Genomic DNA, 22,705 nt, shown 5'->3' on the forward strand with positions numbered 1-22,705 from the left:
ATCAGTGTATGAATCTCATGGAAAGTTGTAGAAGTCAAGGCATAAGTCAGAATTCATCATGATGATCTTAGAGTGCTCCTTCTTAAGAATACAGGTTCTCAACTGCAACTCCCGAAGTTTTTTTTCTCCTGATTCTTCTCATCTTTTCCATCATATCATCCATATCCTCTCCATCCATATATCATCCTAAATCTGCTGTTGGTTATGGCTTGTAGGAAGTTAGGCAAGTCGAGGAGCCTCTCCTCTTCTCTTGTTCCCTGAAGGCTGGTGGCCATCACCTCTTCCTGAAGGGCAGCCTTCTGTCCATTCTGCAGCAGCTACTCTATTTCTTCCTTTTCCTGGGGTATCCCCTGCCGTGTCCTCCTCTTCTCAATTCTCTCTGCAACACATGCTACCAGCAGACATGTTCCCCTCAGCCAGGCCTGATGCCAGCCTGCCGTGTGCAGGGCAGCACGGAGTTGGTGTTCAGATGCCAGTGATGACCGAGCCCAAGGCTGTGTTGCTCTGCAGCCTGATTTATGCTGGTTGTTTTGAGTAAAGGAACTAGCAGCAGAGGTTGGACAGGGCTTTACTCTTCTCTCCTCTAACCTGCCTACTGTCCCGAATCACAAAGGAAGAAAATAATTGCCTCTGGTCTTCTCCCTCAGTTTTATTAAGAGTCTCTTAGGGCAAGAAGCCTGTCAGCATCCTGGACGGATTTGCCACATGCCACCATCATCTACTTCAGTCCCATCCATTGCTCTAAAGAAAATAATTTTTAAACCATTTACAAACTGTTCTCTGGGTCCCATGGGTAATTACATGTTCTCCAAGCACACTGACTTCCTCTAAAAAACATTTACTGTTCCCCGACATACTGCATTCTTCTCCTCTCACACACACAAAAATTATATAGTTCAGGCCATTCTTCAAATCCTGGAAGCCCTCCTGCCTCAGCCCCTTGAGTGGGGGAAACAAGCCATGTGCCTCCAACACCAACAAATAACAATAGCATGTAAAGCTGGATGGAACTCATGAAATCACTTAGATACTTGCGTGAGGTGACTGACATCAAAGATACTCTTATGCTTCTCAAATTTCCTTGTCATATTTACTGTAATGTGCTTGACAGTGAGTTAATCTGTTGACACCTTAGTCTGATCAAGACTGAAAAACTAATTAGGAGTTACTGCATTCTTCACTCTCACTAATTACTGGCAGAATATAAGGGCAGTCTGACTTTTTAAAAGTCTTTTTAAAGTCAAAATATCAAGGGACTGAAGAGATGGTTCAGTGGTTAAGAGTGCTCAGGGCTCCTGTAAATGACCCCAGTTCAGTTTCTAGCACCCAGCTCCCAAACACCTGCATTTCCAGTTCTAGGGACTCTGACTTCCTCTTCTGACCTCCGTGACATCCTCATACACTGGTCATACACCCCCACAAATTAACACACCACACCACACATACACACAACACACACACATACACACACACAAACACACAAGTCTTTTTTAAATGTCAGTGACATGTAGCTAGACTGGACTTAAACTCATTTCAAAGCTCTTGCCTCAGCACAGCCTCCTAAACGCTGGGATTATAGATGTCAGACACTTTGAGCAGCTTTTAACCCAGCAAATATTCTTGGATTTAACCTACATAAAATTTGATGTACTTAACAATGTATAAGCACAAAGAAGAGATCCTGAAACCAAAACATTCAGAATCTCTACATCCCTCCTGATCAGGACTCAGAGACAGCAGATATGACAAAGAGCACCAGTTACAGGAGGAAGAGGTCTCCATAAGTCCCTGGTCTGAGGTTTTGCCTTCAGAGTGCTTGAGGTGGGGAAGCCATAGGTTGGAAATTCCCTCCTTGCCCAGTAATTCCTTTCTGTAGCTCCTACCCCTGTAGGCTATCCCCTCTTTCCATCTGGACACATGTTCTCACTCCCACTGCAGGTCGGGGTTCTGGAGAAAGCCACTCATAGTCACTGTGGTATCTCCCCACAAACCATGATGCTATAAACTCCACAGAGAGGAACAAAGTCTCAATCCTTCTAGGTTTTCCAGACACCAAGGATGGGTGCTGTGGCGCTGCATCCCACCCTCCTGCTGCTCCCAGTACTCCTGGCTCTGACCCAGACCAAGACCCTGTGTGACGCTGGTGAGTGTGGGTCAGGAAGGAAAGGGCCTCTTCCAGGAGGAGCCAGGATAGGGCAGCATCCCCAAAGCCATTTTTCATCACCTACCCAGATTCTCCAGCCCCTACTCTACCCGCGTTCTGATACCTGCGCCCTAATCGCCTCCTGGCCCAGCCCACGCATGTGTCTGTGGTCCCTGGAGAAGGGTTAGGGTCTCACTGCGCACCACCCACAGGCTCACACTCCTGGCGGTATTTAGTGACCACGACAGCGTCTCGATCGGGTCTCCGAGATCTCCAAGTCTTCATTGTTGCCTATGCGGACGACACGCAAATCCTGCGCTTCCACAGTGACGTGGTTACTAAGATGGAGCCACGTGTGCCATGGGCAAAGCAGATGGGGCCCAATTATTGGCAGTGGGAGAGAAACGGTCTGGAGAGATATTCACACACTGCCCGAGAAAACCTGCGATTTGCAATCCGGATCTATAACCAGAGTAATGATGGTGAGTGACCCCTACATGTCGCCACGGACTGCCCCCAGTTTCCCCGGGTCCCAGGACCTAGACTACATCCGAAGCTGCAGAATTCCTGGACCCGGGAGAGCATCGGACTGAGACCCGGTTTCCGGTTCAGTTTAGGTGGAAATTATGTGGGTGGGCAGGGCCCTGTGGACAGAGCTGACTTTGGGGGTGGCTGCAGGCTCTCATACCTTCCAGTGTTTCATTGGTTGCGATGTGGGTCCAGACGGACACCTCCTCCGTGGACACTATAGACATGCCTTTGATGGCCGTGATTACATCAGTCTGAACGAGGACATGAGAACGTGGACTGTGGCAGACACGACGGCTCAGATTACACAGCGTCTGTGGGAGGCAAAAAATTTAGCAGAGCACTGGAGGATCCTCTTGGAGGGCTTGTGTGTTGCTTGGCTGCTCAGGCACCTGGAGATAGGGAAGGCAATTCTAGAGCGCTCAGGTAAGAAGGGCTGAGAAGCAACTCCTACATCTGCACTCAGAGTAGGGCTCAGGTCCCCAAGGTTGGAAAAAAAAATGGGACTAGTTGAAATACTGTAGCTCTCTGTTGTATATGAAGGGGAAGTCATGCTCTGTTTTTTCCTGGCCCAACAGCAGAAAATGACTCTCCCAGGACTCGCTTTCTCTCAGGACAGTTTAGGTTCCCTTGAGATTATAGGAAAGAAGATCCCTGAAATAAACAACAGGAGCCCAATTTAGTCTGCAGCCCTTGTGAACAATGGCCTCTCACCCCTCCATCCAAGTCAAAACCAGAAATCCTCTTTTAATTGTAAGAAACTTCGGAATCTTCTTTTTTTTTAAGGAATAGATTATACTAGTGTCCGAGTGTAGACAACTTATGTGGGGTTTGCATCACCCTCCTCCCCCAACATCTTGATTCTCCTGTGCTTTGTTAGAATAGGCACATGAATACCACTTAAGTCCTTGGAAAATGCTATAGAATGCTTGAAATTTCGAACTCTTCTCCTCAGACCCTCCAAAGGCACATATTACCCGTCACCCTAGACCTGAAGGAGATGTCACCTTGAGGTGCTGGGCCCTTGCATTCTACCCAGCTGACATCACCCTGACCTGGCAGAGGGATGGGGAAGACCAGACCCAGGACATGGAGCTGGTGGACACCAGGCCTGCGGGGGATGGAACCTTCCAGAAGTGGGCAGCTGTGGTGATGCCTTCTGGGGAAGAGCACAAATACACATGCCATGTGCAACATGAGGGGCTGCCTGAGCCCCTGACCCTGAGATGGGGTAAGGAGGGGTGTGAGCACAAAACCTGATGTTAAGGAAAGCTGGTGACCTTCTGGAGACCCTAAGTAGAATCAGGGCTGAGCTGGGGGTAGGAACTGGTCCTCAGCTCTACTCTCTCTTCCCAGAGCCATCTCCTTGGTCCCCAACTGGAGTGATAGTTGGTGTGGTTCTCCTTGGAGTTGTGGTCACTGTAGCTGTGGCTGCCGTTGTGATGCTGAGGAAGAAAAGCACAGGTAGGGAGGGGATTGGTGTCTGAGGGTTTTCTGTAGAGATGAAGCCAGGGTGGAAATGTGCTCATCTCCTGTCTTGTTACTGTGAGACACACCCCTGTGTGACTGCTCACCTGACCCAGGACTCAGTGTACTGGCAGGTTTTGTTTTTTTGTTTGTTTGTTTGCTTGTTTTGAAGACAAGGTATCTTTACATAGCCCTGGCTGTCCTGGAACCTACTGTGTAGGCCAGGCTAGCCTCAAACTTAGAGATCCACCTGCCTCTGCCTCCAAAGTGCTGGGATTAAAGTTGTGTGCCACCATGCCTAGTTGTTCTATCACTTTTTAAAGTCCAGGGCTACGAGGACGCTAGAACATCATTATCCTGGATCTCTATCAGTCATTTATTTCCCTGATGTAGTTACTCAGATAACATTTCCAGGAATCTCCTTTCATCATTGTATTTCCACCTTCTACCATCTTCTCCCAGCTCTGAGCTCTCTCTGCACATTAAGGGAACACCAGTAAGGGTACAGAAATGAAGCAGAGCAAGTCCCTCAGTCACTGTCCCTTTCCCTAAGACCCTGCAGCTGGGCACCACAGGAGTCCTCCTCAGCTCCCCAGCTGAGTGAGCACATGGTGAGAAGGAAAACCTGGAACTGCAGGAATGAACTGGCCTGGAGTTAACACTGGCACATACAGTTCCCAGAGTAGCAGGAAAGCTGTCCCCCAGAGACCAGCTCCAGGGCATCAGTGATTCCTGTGCTCAGAGGATCCCTGTGGGACCTGGTGTTGATGGACTTGTCAGCTCTGTTCCCAGCTGTGAAGCCTTGGATTTGGTTCATTGGCTTTTTCCAAAATAAAATAATCACCAACCCTCCAATAACACATATTAAATTCCCTTGTTTTTAAAGGATAAGAGTTCGGATTCTATTGTTTATCTCTAAAAGTAAGAAATCAGTCTAGGTAATTTTCAGATAGCAGCCAGTCAGAGTCTCTATATACTTGCTTTCTGTATTTTATATATGAGACAACATCTCATGGGAGAAAAAACAATACATATCTGTCAACATGACAACTCAGGGCTGATCATGTGTATTCTCCCTTTTCTTTCTCAACCCCTCCCCCAGTGGAATGCCCACATAAACCCTTTTCCATCATGGATGCCATTCTAACCACTAACATCAGTGGCCATAAATCTTCTTCCAAAATTTTCAGACTCTTTCCAGATCCCTCATTTACATTGCTCAGTATGTATCCCAGGACTCATTCTTCCCTTTTCTGTTTCTCTGTTACCAGCATCTCACACCGTATCCAATGTTGGCCTAGAACTCACTAAGTAGCTGTGATGGCCAATCTTCAGTGTCAGCTTGACTGGATTTAGAATCTCCTAGGAGATCCAATTCTGGTCACACCTGTAAGAGTGTTTCCAGAGATTAATTGAGGATGGGAGATCCAACCTGGGGCCCAAGGATAAAGGAAGAACAGAAGAAAACCAGATGAGAGGATCCCTAAACTCTACTTCCTGGTCTACTAAAGTTTGAGGACTCCCAGCCCCACGCTCCTGCTGCCCTGTACTGATCATGCCTCATGCTGAGAGTGACTGTGCCTCTTAAATCATGAATCAGAATAAACCTTTCATCCTTTAAGTTGCTCTGCTGGATATTTTGTCACACAATGAAAAAAGTAATAAATAAAAGTTAGTATATGCTTTGAAATAATTGCAATCCTCTTTCCCTTTCTTGCTGTGTTAGAATTACATATATAAGCCACCATACTTAGCAGCAGGAAATTTTATGTAACCGGCCATAAGTGAGGCTGATGCACAGCCTGGGAGCTCCTGTCTACATCCTTGCAGCTCCATGATCTGAGTAACAGCTGCCTCTGCACAAACCTTGTTATAAATGCAGAGATTCTTGACTCTTCAACAGACTTTCTAAGTCTTTTGTTTTTGTTTGTGGGTTTTGTTTTGATTTTTTTTGTTTGTTTGTTGAAACAATCTCAGTATGTGGCCTTGACTGGCCTAGAACTTGCTACACTTGTAGACTAGGCTGGCTTTGAACTCAGAGAGGTCCTAGGAGAGGAGGCAGGGATTTCTGTCCAGAGTGCTGAGATTAAAAGCTTGTGTCATCAAGCCTGACCTTTCTTGTTGTGAGGTCCAGAGGATTCCTGTGCACAGGGAAGTGATGTGTGATTTCCCTCTGTATGCTGTGAATACCATTAATGAATAAAGAAACTGCCTTGGCCTGGATAGAGCAGGGCTTAGGTAGGCAGGAAAGATGGAACTGAATACTGGGAGAAGGAGGGCAGTCAGGGGACACCATGGATCCGCGTCAGAGCTAGATGTGCTGAAACTTTGCTGGTAGGCCATGACCTCGTGGTGATATACAGATTAATAGAAATGGGTTAAATTAAGCTGTGAGAGGTAGCCAATAAGAAGTTAGAGCTAATGGGTGAAGCAGTGATTTAATTAATATAGGTTCTGTGTGATTATTTCATGCTAAGCAGCCAGGAACAACAAAGGGGCCTTCTCCTACAGGGAAGACTGGGACTCCCTGGTCTATGGACCTTCTAGACACAAGCCCAAAGCTACACAGTCTATTCTAGGTGTGTGCTCTAATGAGATCACTGAGCACAGGAGGGGACAGTTAATCATCCCTTTGGTGATTTTATTCAACTCCAAGGTTTCAAATACCATTTAAGACCGCCTCCCAAATACGTTTCTCCAGCTCAGGCACGTACATCTCCAGGCCCATCTGTCCCCTGTCAACCTGGCTGCTTTACCTGCATTTCCCTGTCTGCAACCAGCAAATCTACTCTGCTGCCTGTGCACTCCTGAATTCTTTGTTATCACCTTACTTCATTTTGTAGTTCAGACTTAATCTAGTAGGAAATATTGTAATGTCCATGTTTTTTAATATTTATTTATTTATTATGTACACATTATTCTGTCTGTGTATGCCTGCAGGCCAGAAGAGGGCACCAGACACCATTACAGACGGTTGTGAGCCACCATGTGGTTGCTGGGAATTGAACTCAGGACCTTTGGAAGAGCAGGCAATGCTCTTAACCGCTGAGCCATCTCTCCAGCCAATGTCCATGTTTTAAATGAATTCAAAATTCAATTTCTTTGCAATGTTTTCTCTTGCTCACACCTTGAGGAAAAGCATCCTGTGTCATTTGCCTGAACTACTAAATGAATTTCCAATTCCTTCCTCTGTTGTCTTGCTTATTTCTAACGAATTCATTCAGTTCTCAACCGGAATGATTTTTGTTTGTTTTTGCAACACAGTCCATGGAGCTGTAGTCTCATGAGTCTGCTTCTCAATTTTTGGGCTTCCAGGTATGCACCACAACACCTGGCTCTTAATTTAGCTATTTTTGAATTATTTATGTATAATACACATCAATTCTGTTTTAGATTTATAGTTGGCTTATATTTTCTACCTTTCCTTAGACTGTCTTACACTCTCTAATTGTTTCCTTTGCTGGGCAAAAGCTTTTAATTTCATGCAACCCCATTTGTCAGCTCTTGCTATTGTTTCCTGAGCTGTAAATCCTTTCAGACCATCCTCACAGACGGTCTGTACATCTATCAAAAGGGTTTTCCTCTAGCAGATTTCAGAGTTTTGTGTTACATTTAAGGTCTTTGAGATTAATTTTCTACAGGATGAGAGATAGAGATGTAATTTTGTTCTTCTACATGGGGTATAAAATTTTCCCAACACCATTTGCTGAATGGAATGTGTGTTTTCCCCAATGACTGTTTTAGACATTGTGGTTGAAAATAAAATAACGGTGTATAAGGGTTTTTGTGGTATTAGAGGGCCAAGGAATGTCACAAAAATCACACAGAATTCACACAAAGGGTTTATTGGGAGGGGGGAGGCTGCCTCTGAGTGGGGATGTGAGAGATAGGCAGGAAGGAGAGAGAGGGAGTGGAGGATGGAACTAGGGAGAGGGGAGAGAGAATGGGAAGGGTCTGGAACATGAGCATAGGGGATCTTTAAACAGTGGAAATGTGTCACATTGTGATGACAGGGATGCTGGCCCTGAGTCCTTGAAGGATGGGTGGGGGATGGGGAAGCACCTGCTTCTGGAATGTGGGTTGTATCTATCTATCTATCTATCTGTCTGTCTGTCTGTCTGTCTGTCTGTCTATCTATTATGTATACAATATTCTGTCTGTGTGTATGCCTGCAGGCCAGAAGAGGGCAGCAGACCACATTACAGATGTGAGCCACCATGTGGTTGCTGGGAATTGAACTCAGGACCTTGGAAGAGCAGGCAATGCTTTTAACCTCTGAACCATCTCTCCAGCCCAAATGTGGGTTGTTCTAACACTGCAGCTATAGATTATATCTGAGTCCTCTATTCTGTTCCATTAGTCTGTGTCTATCTCTGTGCCTGTGCCACACCTTTTTGCTTGTTCTTCTGTAAAACCATGACTCTGTAACAGAATTTGAGATAATATTTTAAATCTTCTAGTATTTCTCTTCCAGCTAAGTACAACTTTGGCTATTAGCAGTTTTTTCTGAATCCACATAAATTTAAAATTTTTTGTTGTTGTTCTTAAAGAATGCCATTCTTTTTGAGGCAGTTACTAAATAGCCAGAAGTGCGCCCACGGGACTAGGTTGGCTGGCAGTGAGTCTGAGGGACCCTCCTATCACTATCTCCACAGTGCTGGACTACAAGCCAAGCCATACCACACGGGCTCTGGGGTTGATCTCAGGATCTCATGCTTGCACGATAAGCACATTACCAATTCCCAGGCCCACAGTAAACAGCAGAGTCTCAGTGTGTAGCTCTAGCTGTCCTAGAACTCATTATATAGACCAGGCTGCCCTTGAACTTGTGGACATCCTCTGCCTCTGCCTACCCCAACTCCCACATCCCTGTTTTCCATATGAAACATGTAAAGGTATCAGGGCTTTGGGTTAACTTCTATTTGGTCCAAAGAATGGAATCTAATTTCCACATCTGACCAAGGGTGGAGACTATACATACATACATACATACACCCCCCCCACACACCTCACATGCACATACACACGTGTACACACAAGTATACTGATCAGGCTCACTTTGCCTTCCAAGTGCTAGGCTTTCAGGTATGTATCATAAGACTTAGATTTGATCTGTGTTTCTTAAAACACAAGAAATGTATTCATCATCCTCATGAGGCTAAGCCACCCATGACTAAATTAGGACTGTGATGTCGATTTAATGGGGTTTGGGGAACTGTGCTTAGATTTGTCCTTTTCTGTTTAGTCCTATTCTAACTGATGATCTTTTCTCTCTTTGAAAGTTTATTGCCACTTGATTACTGATCCTATTTCCTTTCCTCAGCTACCAACCTCTGTGTGGAACTTCTAGGGAAATTTCAGGTAGGGAAGTGACAGAGACCAGGAACTGCCGCTCGAGACAGGGATCTCTAGCATGGCGATTATTCTAAGTGATGGAATTTTGTAGTAACGACTTCTCTGCTCCACCCAACTCAGCCTAATGTTCTGAATGACCAAAACAGAAGACAATTACCTGTGCATCTCCCAGTCAGTTTTGTTAACTGACTCTTACAGAAAGAAGGAAGCCTGCCAGCATCCTGGACAGACTTGCCACATCCCATCATCCTCTACTTCAGTCCCATCCAATGCTCCAGAGAGCCGTCATTTCAAACCGCTTACAAACCAGCCTGTTTTCTGGACCCAACAGACATTCTGCATTCTAGTTCTCCTACTTAAAGGGCTATACAAACTTTTATATGCTAGCCTGAAGTCTCAGCAATTCCCCTGCCTCGGCCTCTTAAAGTAGCCTGAATAAAGAAAGGCAAGAGTCACTAAACTCAACTAAAAGTAGTAATTCTTAAAGCTCAGTGAAAACATGAAGTTACTTAGATACTTTCACGGGGTGCATGAAAATAAAATAAAAAACGTTGTAGCTTACTTGCCATATTTACTGTATTGTGCTTGATAGTGAGTTCATCTGTTGACACCTTAGCATGAATCAAGGCTGGAAATTCAAACTAATTAGGGGTTGTTACATTTGTTTTTAACCACCACTCACTTGCAGAATAAGAGGCAGATACACTTGTAAAATATCTCTCTCTGTGTCTCTCTGTCTCTGTCTCTCTCTCTCTCTCTGCCTCTCTCTCTCTCTCTCTTTCTCTCTCTCCCCTAACCCTAACTTTAAAACAGAGTCTCAAGGGATGGAGAGATGGCCCAGTGGTTAAGAGTGCTTGCTACTCTGATAGATGACCCCAGTTTGGTTCCCAGCACCCAGGACTCCCAGCTCACAACCTCCTGATCCTCCTGGAACTGGAGTTACAGGATTGTCTGACCCCCTTATTCTGGCCTCCATAGGCATCTTCACGCTTCTGGTGAACACTGACACAAACTCACATATATACACATAAGTAAAAATAACTTTTAAAAAACGTCAGTCTCATGTAACCCACACTGGCCTCAAACTTGGGTCAAACTGGGCGTTAGCCCAGTCTCCTTAGTGCTGGGTGTACAGGCAAGCAACAGCCACATGACCAATTAAGCTTCAGTTTCTAACAAGGTAAATGTCGTTAGATACAACCTACATAAAAAACTCTTGGAGGTCCTCAATAATTTCAGAGCACAAACGAGATCGTGAACCCAGGCCATTCATATTTCAGAGCTTCTGAACAGGATTCAGGGAGCAGATGTGAGAAAGGGCACCAGGTACAGGAAGAAGGGGGTCTCTATAAATCCTTCGTGAAGACGTGTTTGGGGATTCCTGCTCGCCTCGGAGTTAATTTCTCAAGCTCACCACATGGTCAGCTGTTCAGTCTTTCCATCTGGACAAATGTTCTCACTCTATTGCGTGCCCAAATTCTGGAGAAAACCACTCACGGTCACTTTGGTATCTCCCCACAAACCACGACGCTATAAACTCCACAGAAAGGAACAAGGTTTCAATTCGCCCAGATTTTCCAGGCACCAAGGATGGGGGCTGCAGAGCCGCTTCCCATTCTTCTGCTGCTTTCAGTCCTGGCTCTAACCCAGACCGAGACCCAGGCCAGCGCGGGTAAGTGCAGAGTCCGCAGGGAAACAACCTCTGAGGCGAGAAGGGCAGCTCCGGGGAAGAAACAACGCCTGCCCCCACTTCCAGTGCCCCTAGTCGGGTGTCCCACTCCCCTCCAGGTCTGTGGACCTGCCCGCGGATCCCCGGGGAAAGGGTTGGGGACTCATGGCAAGTCGCCCCCAGGTTCGCACTCGCTGCGCTATTTTGTTACAACGACGTCCGGTCCCGGGGTCCGGGAGCCCCGAGTCATCATCGTTGGTTACGTGGACAACATCGAGTTCATGAGCTTCGACAGCGACGCGGAGAGTCCGAGGACAGAGCCCCGGGGGTCATGGGTAAAACGAATGGGTCAGAAGTTTTGGGAAGAGGAGGTAAAATATGCCGAGAGTTATGCACAGAGGGCCCGAGAAAACCTGCGATTGGCGTTGAGCGTCTACAACCACAGCAGTAAAGGTGAGTGATCCCAAGCCGAGTTGCCTCAGGCTTCTACGTCCCGGGTACAGATCACCAGGAGACAGGGACCCGGTTTTGATATCAGTTTTGATCCAAATACCGGGAGTGAGTGGGTCGGGGACTTGTGGGCAGTGCTGACTTCAGGGGAGGGACCAGATTCTCACACCATCCAGTGTTTAATTGGCTGCGAAATTGGACCCGACGGGAGGCTCAACCGAGGCGAATATGCGCACGCTTACGACGGCAACGATTACCTTAGTCTGAACGAGGATCTGCAATCCTGGACCGCTGGCGACACCTCGGCTCAGATCGCTGCCGACAAGTGGAAAGCTGATGGTGTAGCAGGACGCATCAGAGCCATTCTGGAGGGGAGATGTGTAGAGACACTCCTCAGACATCTGGAGATAGGGAAGAAGACACTGCAGAGAACAGGTAAGAGGGAGAACGAGGAAATTCCTCCCTCTGCGCTGGAACTGGGCCTCAGGTCCCGGGAGGTGGAAATGCGATCAGATGGGAGATTGCGGTGAGAGTACTCCTGGGTTTACTAACCCAACATCAGAGAGTGACTCTCCCAAATGCCCACCCTTCTCTTCGGAATGTTTCTTGAGATGGAAGAGAGACCTCAGAAATAAGCCGCAGTCATTGCGAACCATGACTTCCGGGCGGGCGCTGTCCCCAGCCAGTGTTTGTGGAGGCCTGATGGAGTCATGATGGGTCTCTTAATGCCCCACTCACTCAAGATCTGAAATCCCTTTCTCATGGTGGCAACCCTGGAGTCTCTACTGGACTAGATTATACAATTTAACAGGGAATGGTTTATCCTGAATCCTGAGTCCAGGCTACTGTGTGGGACTTGTTCCCTTGTAGCATCTCAAGTCAACTGTCCATTGCCAGCATGGTCACAGGAATACTGCTTAAGTCTCCAGAAAGAATATAAAATGCCTGAACTTTCCTACTCTTCCTCTCAGATCCCCCGAAGGCACATGTAACCCATCATCTAAGACTTGAAGGGGACGTGACCCTGAGGTGCTGGGCCCTGGGCTTCTATCCAGCTGAGATCACCCTGACCTGGCAACGTGATGGAGACGACCAGATCCAGGACATGGAGCTAGTGGAGACCAGGCCTGCAGGAGATGGAACCTTCCAGAAGTGGGCAGCGGTGGTAGTGCCTTCTGGGGACGAGGAGAGATACACCTGCCTTGTGCATCATGAGGGGCTGCCCGAGCCCCTCATCCTGAGATGGGGTAAGGAGGGATGTGAACATAGAGTCTGTTGCCAGGAAAAAATAGGTGGTCTGGAGACCCCGAGTAGGATCAGTGCTGAGCTGGGAGTTAGGGTCCCTCAACTCTATCCACTCCTCCCCACCCTCTCTTTCCAGAGCCACCTTTTTGGCCCAAGATTGGAATGACTGTTGGTGTGGTTCTCCTGGGAGTTGTGATCGCTGGAGCTGTGGCTGCCATTGTGAAGATGAGGAAAAGTAAGGGAAGAGATTAGTGTCTGAAGGTTTCGTCTCCATTGAGTCGAAGCCCTAGGTGGAAATGAACTCATCACCTGTTTAGTTATTGTGAGACCTACTATACAGGCACACTTATCCAACCTGGGACTTTGTGTACTAGCACATTTAAATCCAGGGCTCTAGGAGATCATTATCCTGCATCCCTATCAGTCTTTTTCTTTCCCCAGATGTAGTTACTCAGATAACTTCCAGAAATCAGTTTGCCCCACTCTATTTCCATCCCTTGGTCACATGTTCCAGCTTTGGAACTCTTCACACATTAGGGAAATACCCACTTACAGTGTAGAAAGGAGGCAGAGACCAAGTCCCTCACCACTTTCTCAAACATCCCTGCAGCTGGGCACCAAATGAGTCCTTAATTCCATCAGTTCAATGACCACATGCTGGACTGTGACTCAGAACATGGTCATAAGGAAAAGCTAGAGCTGCAGGGATTGCATTTGGGAAGGATGACATCATCACATGCAGCTTCCAAGGGCAGCAGGGGAACTGTCATAGTGACCAGTTCCAGGGTCTCAGTGGTCCTCTGTCCAGTTTATCACACGTGGGACCTGATGTTGATGGTCCTATCAGAATTTTGTTTATTGGACTTTTCCAAAGCAAAATAATCTCCTATTATCGAGCATCACATAGAAAATCATTTTATGTTTAAATGATAAGGATTTACACTTCCTTATTTGTACCTAAAAATAAGGAATCAGTTCAGAAAGATTTCAGATAACAATCAGAGTTTTTCCCTATATAACTACTTCTTATGACTTTCATCTGAGGCTATACCCATGATAGAGAAAACAATATACATTTCTGAACATGCTAGCTTGAGTGATGATATATGTTCTCCCTTTTCTTTCTTGGGCAGCAACAAAATGATGATAATAATAATGCCCATGCAAGACCCTTCTTCATTATTCTTACTACTAACATCATGGTCATCAAACTTTTCCCACAATACTCAGGCCTCCTTCACCCATCATTTAGATTGTTGAGTATGGAGCCCAGGACTTACTTCCTCATTTTTTGTTTTGTTTATTTATTTTTTTTCACAGGGTCTCGTACTGTATCCCAGGCTGGCTTTGAACTCACTGTGTAGCTGGGATGGCTAATCTTCACTGTCAACTTGACTGTATTTAGAATCTCATAGGAGATGCAGTTCTGGGTATGTCTATAACAATGTTTTCAGAGATGATTAAATGAGAAGGGAAGACCCACTCTGAATGTGGGTGGTGCCATCCCTTGGGCTAGGGTCAAGATTGAATAATACAAACAGGAAAAAGCCAGCTGAGATCTCTGTGTTCTCCATCCTGATCCATTGAAGTAGGAGGAGTCCCAGCCACATGCTCCCAATGCCGTGAACTCCACCACGCCTTATGTTGAGATGGACTGTATGTACCCTCTTAACTCGTGAATCAGAATAAATATTTTTAAAGTTGTTTCTCTCAGATATTTTGTCACAACAATGAAAAAAAGTAACTAATACAGCAACTCAGACTGACCTTGATGTCCCCGAAATACTTTTGCCCAATTTTGGGAATGTTTATATAATCAGCCACAAATAGCCTCAGGAATGACTCAGCCATGAGTGAGGCTGATGTATGGAGTTTGGGGCTCTTTGTTTACATCCTTCTTGCTATATTATCTGAAAAACCAGCAGTTTCTGCAACAAACACCCAGAGTCTCAGCTCTACACTGAAATTTCTGAATTTTGAGATGTCCAGGGGACTCCTGGATCCAACAAAGTCTGGGACTTTCTAGTCTATGGGCCTTCTAAACACAGTTCCAGAGTTGTGTGATCTGCTCCAGGTAGATGCTCTATTGAGATCACTAAGTACTGGACCAGGACTCAGTATGTCTTCTTATCTTTCCTCCAGCTAATCACTCTGTTGGTAATTTTCTTTATCTCCATTGTTTTAAATATTGTTTACTATTACTTCCCAGATAGATTTCTTCAGTCCAGATATTTCTGCCAATACCTCCAGACTCATCTGTCCCAGTGCTAACCTGACTGTTTCGTATGCATTTCCCCATTTCTGTTCATGGCAACTCTGTCCTGCTACTTAGACTGTCGAGACCTTTTTATTGTCAACTTTACCTTGTTTTCATAATCCATATCTAACTGAGCAGGAAATGTTTGAGTTAATCTTCTTTCAGATGTATAGCTGGTAAAGATTTTCTCCCATTTCTTAGACTGTCTTTCACGCTCTTGTTTTTTTTTTTTTTATGCAGAAGCTTTTCAATTTCATGCAATGCACTTGTCAATTCTTGCTATGATTTCTTTTCTTTCTTTCTTTCTTTTTTTTTTTTTAAGTTTTTCGAGACAGGGTTTCTCTGTAGCTTTGGAGCCTGTCCTGGAACTAGCTCTTGTAGACCAGGCTGGCTTTGAACTCACAGAGATCCGCCTGCCTCTGCCTCCGGAGTGCTGGGATTAAAGGCATGCGCCACCATCGCCCGGCTTGCTGTGATTTCTTGAGCCATGCTTTCTCCATGTGGCAGCTGAGAGTTGCACTGCCCTTGGAATGGATGATAAGAGTTGCCTCTGAGACTGCTCCATCTAAGGAGGATGGATAGCAGTGCTGGGAACCCAGGGTAGTTGTCTTCCTCTACATGGCATGAGGTCTATCACATGAGCACCAACAACAACAATTCCAGGAATAACACCTGTGGGGCACTGGGCAGGATCCTCAGCAGACAGTGGCAGCAGCTGTGTGGCCTTTGCTGTGGGCAGAGAGACTTGCAACTGAGGCTGAGTCACCTTCCCAGAAAGGACTTGCCAGCCTAAGGGAGGAAGGACAATGAGAAAAAGACTCGCAAATGCTGTCTTTGTGAGAAACTGGCTCACCATTTCTTACACCTGGGGAATGTGAAGGAGGCATAAAGGAAAGAGCAGGAATTAGATCTGTGCTTCTGCAATCCCTAAACCTGGGAATGATGGTAAGAATAAGACAGGAAAGAGGGAGAAAGTGAAATAAAAGTAATGGAAAACACCTCAGGCCAAACTTTAACTCAGGGAAAAGACGGATTCAGCATACATACAGGACCTTAGCAGTGATTCAGTATGGGAAACCTTGATAATAAGGAATATTCTCCCTCTGCACTTTTTGAAACAAACAGAAAAGAAAGAAATATTTTAAATTAAAAAAGCCCACTCACAGGGTACCCAAGACTGTGCGAAATAGATGTAAATAAGGTCTGAGCTATGGAAGTAGAGAGATTGAGTAGGGAAATTGAGCACTGTAACTACTCACCCACCTCTCTATGAGACAAAGGCTGAACGATCTGAGGCAGGATGAAAGGATGATTAGGACAGCAAGAGAATGACTCCCCCAAGCTGTCTTCTACCTTCAGATGTGTGTGCACACACACACACAAGCACAATTTTAATGTTTGGTTTTAAGTGCGGACTGTGTAGGACAGATTAGGAGGTGTGTCACTGGGAGTGAGTTTTGAGGTTTCAAAAGCCCAGGCCATCCAAATTAGCTGTTCCTTTCCTTTATCATTTGCCTTGGTTGTGGTGTGTTGTCACAGCCCTAGAACGGTACCAAGACATTTGCCACTGGTGCCATATCTAAGATATTTGTTACTATAAAGTGTGCCCATTCCTGTGTGCTTAGCCACTTCAGAACTTCTTTTTTACTAACTCTGTAAAAAAGCTAGAAATAGAGGACAAAATTTTAGACTGAGGTATTTATTTATTTATTATGTATACAATACTGTGTCTGTGTGTATGCCTGCAAGCCAGAAGAGGGCACCAGACCCCATTACAGATGGTTGTGAGCCACCATGTGGTTGTTAGGAATTGAACTCAGGACCTTTGGAAGAGCAGGCAATGCTCTTAACCTCTGAGACATCTCTCCAGCCCCCTAGACTGAGGTTTCTTGTGATGTGACACAAATCTGAAGAAGAGTACCCAGGAGAAGGTAGCATCCCCTAGGAGCTAACTTGATCCTTTTCTAATTTTCCCTGACCCTATTCTAGGTCTGTCTGTGGTCATCCCCTGGAATAGGATCTGAGATCCAGGACTAGGAGTTTCTTCTGGCACCAACTGGTCCTCCATCCTTCTCTGTCTTTATCCTCCCAGCAACGGAAAAGGGTGTAGTTAATTAACTTTTATCATTTCATTTCCATCCCTTGGCTTCATATCCTGGCATTAGAACCCCTTCTCCCTAAAAGTCTAGAAAGGAAGCAGAGACCAAGTGCCCCCATTGCTCTGCTAAACATCCTTGCAGCTGAGCACAGCTTGAACCCTTGACCAGTGTATACCTGTACCTTGTGCAGGACCTGGTGTGGATGAGCTTTTGTCTTCTGTCCTCACATATGAATACTCCAGTTTGTGAATTTTTATTTTTCTAAGATAAAAAATTTGTAAGGTTCTAATTTCACGTATAAAATTAGTTTGTGGATAAATAACAAAAATTTGGATGCCATTATTTTTGTCTATAAGTTGCACATCAGTCTAGGGAATATATAATAATAAGTAGCAATCAGTTAGAGACTTACACTGCGTTAATTGCTTCCTATTTCTCATACCTGAGGCTACACCCCAATGGAGAGAAAACAATATGTCCTTGTCTACATGACAACCCAGGGGTGATGACATTTGGAACTGTTCTTCCTTGTGGGTGCTACTGTGATGATTGACATCAGCGGCCTAAGATCTTTTTCTAGAATTCCCAGGCCTCTTCTCAGACCCCACTGTCTTAGACTGTAAAACAGGGAGCTCAGATTTTACTTTTTCTGTCTCTCTTTTGCAGGGTCTCATACTGTACTTCAGGCTGTCCTAGAACTTACCATGTAGCTGGGACAGCTAATCTTCAGTGTCAGCTGACCTGGAGTTTGAATCTCCCAGGACTTGCCATCCTGGAAATGTCTGTGAAGGATGTTTCCAGAGAAGATTAGCTGAGGAGGGGAGAGATGCACTGAATGTGGGTGACACCAGCCCATGATCTGGGGCCCAGAATGAAGAACAGGGAGGAAAAGGAGAAAGCCAGATAAGAGCCAGCGTCCCCTCACTCTGCTTCCTGATGCATGGAGATGTGAGTCATCCCAGCCACATGCTCCAGCTGCCATAAACCCAGCCATGCCTTTCCTGCCAGGATGGGTTGAACTGTCTTAAATCAAAATCTAAAACAAATCTTTCTTGCCTTAAGCTACTTCATTCTTTTTTTCAGATTTTTGTTTGTTGTTTGTTTGTTTTATATGAATGAGAAAACTGAGTGATAGTACATTTGGGTTGACCTTCTCCTCCCAGAAATCATCCCACCTCCCTCTGAGAACTGGTGTTGAAAGTGTGGGAATATAATCTTCTATAAATGTATTGGGATGAATTGAGACTGTGGGAGTATGTCTGCTGCCTCCTTAACCTTTGTATCTATCTATTCTATAACTCTCGTATATGCATATATTTACTGTGTGTTGTGTCACATTTCAGTTAATATTAGTAATTAAGATTGGAGTAAAAGAGCTGGAGAGATGGCTCAGAGGTTAAGAGCATTGCCTGCTCTTCTAGAGGTCCTGAGTTCGATTCCCAGCAACCACATGGTGGCTCACAACCATCTGTAATGAGGTCTGGTGCCCTCTTCTGGCCTGCAGGCATACACACAGACAAAATATTGTATACATAATAAATAAATAAATATTTCTTAAAAAAAAAGATTGGAGTAAAAGGGCTGGAGAGATGGCTCAGTGGTTAAGAGCACCCTGCTCTTCTAGAGGTCCTGAGTTCAACTCCCAGCAACCACATGGTGACTCACAACCACCTGTAATGAAATCTGGTTCCCGCTTCTGGTCTGCAGGCATGCATGCAGGCAGAATAGTGTACACATAATAAATAAATAAATCTTTAAGAAAAAAAAGAGAATGGAATAAAAGAGCATGTGTGTTGCTTCAATTAGATTACCATGGAAAGCAGTATTACCTACTAAATTCCTAAAATGAATACCATCACACTTAGTGAATTTATTGTTACTTAATTGTGACATTGTAGAATGTTGGATGTTCTGTGTTTTGTGTGCTGTTCAAAGAACAAGAGTCACCCAGAATGTGATTCTAGGCTCTCTGACAGCAAGGGGAACAGCTTCTGAGAACTGAACCTCAAACCACTGCTCAGAAGCATATTTATTGATTGCACACAAAGGTTGTGTTTGGAGGACAGCAAGGTCCTTATACCAAAGTCCCTTTGATCTATATGTTTTCTGAAAAAAAATTATCATGCCCCTCAACTTTAATCTTTATTATGTACTGTTTGCAATACCCAATAATTCAAGACCTGCAAGTGTGCCCAGATAGTCTTGTGACCAAAGTCATGAAAGGGACTGAAAATTTCCTCAGAAAAAGTTTATAAATCATAGAAAACAATCACTATACCATGATTTTTTTCATGTTCTAGATACATTCATCAAACACTAATACATTCTACTGATACCTTAGAAACAGTGAGAAACAACTATTACATTGTAGTGTTTACCCTAGATACAATGACTCTACTAGATTCCCACTACAGTGGAAAGATACAAGCATGGCCATCTATGTTTCTTATGTAAACAGAGTACTCCTGATACACGGTGAATATAAAAAAATAAAGACAGAGATCACAACTTAAAGAGAATTTATTCTGGAGTCAAATGTAAGTGACAACAGCCTGGAACACAGATTTCAGTTCCTATAAATTCCATGTCCTAAAATGGTAACAGTTTTACTGTTTTCATAGTAACAGAACAGCAACAACAAGGCACAAACAACAGATCTTAGAAATACAATGGTGGAAACATCAGGCAGGCAGGTTGTATCCATGCAGGGAAATCTGTTACAGACCTGAGATGCTCTCTGATGACATGAGCTGGTGGAAGCTAGGGGTCTGTTTGTACATTCCAAAGGGGTTTACCTAATAGTCACAAGGATGTCAGGTCACACAGAGAGGAGTAATAATAGATATTTAAGGGACTAGGACATATTTGTTTATTATTTATTTATTTATTTTATTTTGTTTTGCTTCGGTTTGGATTGGTTTAGTTTGGGTTTTTGGTTTTTAGAGACAGGGTTTCCCTGTGTAGTCTTGGCTGTCCTGGAACTCTCCCTGTGAATCAGACTGGGCTCGAACTCACAGAGATTCTCCTGCATCTGCCTGCATCTGCCTCCCGAGTGCTGGGATTATAGGCCTGTGCCACCACAGCCTGACTTGGTGTTCTTTTAAAAAATTTATTATTTTTATGTTATGTGTATTGGTGTTTTAACTGCATGTTTTTTTTCCCTCCACACTTTCTACAGCTGCTTAAAATCCTCCATTACTGACCCTAACTCAAAGGCATTACTTTCCTCTCTATATAACTGCAAGATTAAGGCTTGCAAGAGCTGTTCTCGTCCTACACCCAACCCCTGCTAAAAGTAATGAAATGGTGCCAGGGCGTCTTCTGAGTCTGGTTTTATTATTGTTTTTGTTGTTAGCCTTATTTTTTTCTTTTTAGTCAAGAAGAATTCACAGATTGGAACCCTTTATTCCCCAGTAATGTTTGGACATCCACACGTTCATTTCTGCTGTATGTAGGAATTTCGGAGAACCCACTCAGACTCATCGTGATCCGTCCCCACAAACCCACAACGCTATAAAACTCCACAGAGAGGAACAAAGACATAATCTCCTCAAGTTCTCCAAACACGGAGGATGGGGTGCACAGTGCCAAGAGCCCTCCTTCTGTTGCTGGCAGCCACCCTGTCCCCAACTCTGGCCCTCTCGGGTGAGTACCAGGTGGAGAGAGAAACTATTTCTGAAGGAAGAAACGGGGTCACTGGGTTGGGACCGCACCCGGAAAGCCATGTCTCTGCCCTTGCCCAACGAGCCCTCCCTTCTCCCGGAGATGGGCAGTCAGTTCCAAGCTCCCTTCTCTCCGCGTTTGGACCCGCGCCCCCTGCACACCTCCCAAGGGGTGCACCTGTTCCTCGATCTGGCCGGATGCAGGGTCACCGCGCGCCACTCCTAGGCTCACACTCCCTGCGTTATTTCTCCACCGTCTTCTACAATCCTGGCCACGGCGAACCTCGGGTCAGGGTCGTCGGCTGTGTGGACAACACACAGATCTCCAGCTTTGACAGCGACAATGAGAGTCAGCGAGTGGAACCGCGGGTGCCATTTATGGCGCAGGATCCTGAGCATTTGAATGAATTGACGCGTCTCGGCAGGCGCATCTTAATAATTGGCCGAATCGAACTGAGGACCCTGTTCAACTACCGTAGCAAGAGAGAGAATGGTGAGCGACTCTAGATTCATAATGCTAGTGTACAGTCTCCAAACATTCTGAGGGACATAGGAACATACCTTGGATTAGTGAAATCCGCCAAGTTTCAGCCATCCTGGGGAAGCTTGAGGAAATTTATTGGGGTTTTATTTCACTGTGAAATAGGCTTTAAGCCATCATGCACAGGCTATGTGTATTGAATAGAGCTAATCTAGGAGACTGTGCTGATCTCCCTGGCTGCAACAGGGTCTCACACTATCCAGGATATTTGCGGCTGCGACATAGGGCCAGACCACCGCCTACTTCGTGGGTATAAACAGATCGCTTATGATACCCAAGATTACATCTCTCTGACTGAGGACCTGCGCTCCTGGATCGCAGTGGATACCAAGGAGGCTAAGAGCACCAGGCGCAAGTGGGAGGCAGCAGGGTTTGCAAGACCATGGAAATCTTTCTTTGAAGGAAGGTGTGTGACATGGCTTCTCAAATACCTGGATAAAGGGAAGGAGATTCTGCAGCGTGCAGGTAAGAGGGTTAGGGTAGTTTCTGTCCGCCTTTGAGCAGAATTTCTGGAAAGAAAGAAAACAAATTCCTAAGCCACCTATTGGAAGGGAAGGTTCTTCTCTGTTAAGCTGGTCCCCCTGGACCGGTTTCTCTCTGCCTGCCTGTTTTCAGAGGCTTAATATCAGTTACAATTGTCTGGCCTATGGCTTAGGCAATTACTGGCTAGTTCTCTCAATAAATTAACCCATTTCTATTAGTTTCTGTTTCATCCTGAGGCTTCTTGGGTGGCTACTTGGAGTCTTCTGACTCTGCCTTCTCTCTGTGTATCTTTGTTTGGACTTCCAGCCTAGTTTTACTATGCTAAGTCATTGACCGAAACTGCTTTCTTTATTCATTAGTCAATAAAAGCAACACATGTACAGAAGGACATCCCACGTAAGGTAATTCCCTTTTGATCTCAGTCCCTGTTTCTGCCATTGCTCACAGATCAGCTGTAGCTACTCAGTCACTGGGTTTTTGCCCACTCAGAGGTATACAAGTTCACACCTTTATCGTAGAACTTACTGTAGGAATAGATAGGTCCTCATTCTGGGCCCATGAAGTTTAGGTGCTGCTCTCTAGATCCCCAGCCCAACTCTGGGGATGATCACATGGTCAGTGCTCAAGTTGTCCTCAGGAAGGAACAGAAATTTGTTCTTCTCTGATTCTTCCCAGATCCTCCAAAAACAAATGTGACTCATCACCCCAGACCTGAAGGAGGCGCCACCCTGAGGTGCTGGGCCCTGGGCTTCTACCCTGCAGACATCACCCTGACCTGGCAGAGGGATGAGGAGGACCTGACCCAG

General features: G+C 45.3%; 2 protein-coding genes and 1 pseudogene across 2 annotated transcripts; all 3 read left to right on the forward strand.

Annotated features, from left to right (window-relative positions):
- Positions 1-2,058: 2,058 nt before the first annotated feature.
- On the forward strand, positions 2,059-6,304 carry LOC126494245 (class I histocompatibility antigen, Gogo-B*0102 alpha chain-like; annotated as a pseudogene).
- A 4,774-nt stretch (positions 6,305-11,078) lies between these two features.
- On the forward strand, positions 11,079-14,403 carry LOC126494244 (class I histocompatibility antigen, B alpha chain-like). Its single transcript, XM_050131502.1, has 6 exons — positions 11,079-11,165; positions 11,346-11,615; positions 11,772-12,047; positions 12,584-12,859; positions 12,994-13,092; positions 14,178-14,403. Exons 1-6 carry the CDS (start codon positions 11,084-11,086, stop codon positions 14,219-14,221), a joined length of 1,047 nt encoding a protein of 348 aa, XP_049987459.1. The 5' UTR covers positions 11,079-11,083; the 3' UTR covers positions 14,222-14,403.
- Positions 14,404-20,795: 6,392 nt separating this feature from the next.
- LOC126494251 (saoe class I histocompatibility antigen, A alpha chain-like) lies at positions 20,796-22,705 on the forward strand (the record flags this gene model as incomplete). The annotated part of the gene is made up of 3 exons (XM_050131507.1): positions 20,796-21,368; positions 21,603-21,881; positions 22,575-22,705. Coding segments are annotated over exons 1-3 (705 nt in total), but the record flags the coding sequence as incomplete, so codon positions are not given.

Source organism: Alexandromys fortis, unplaced genomic scaffold (genome assembly GCF_014885135.2).
Source record: "Alexandromys fortis isolate MF-2015 unplaced genomic scaffold, M_Fortis_MF-2015_v1.1 scaffold_372, whole genome shotgun sequence".
NCBI lineage: Eukaryota > Metazoa > Chordata > Mammalia > Rodentia > Cricetidae > Alexandromys > Alexandromys fortis.

Excerpts from the sequence above, each read along its gene's own strand:
- LOC126494244 (XM_050131502.1), top strand. The coding sequence starts at position 11,084 with ATGGGGGCTGCAGAGCCGCTTCCCATTCTTCTGCTGCTTTCAGTCCTG. Across the intron at positions 11,616-11,771 it reads CTACAACCACAGCAGTAAAG|ATTCTCACACCATCCAGTGT; the intron begins GTGAGTGATCCC and ends GGGAGGGACCAG. Across the intron at positions 13,093-14,177 it reads CATTGTGAAGATGAGGAAAA|GGTCTCGTACTGTATCCCAG; the intron begins GTAAGGGAAGAG and ends TTTTTTTCACAG.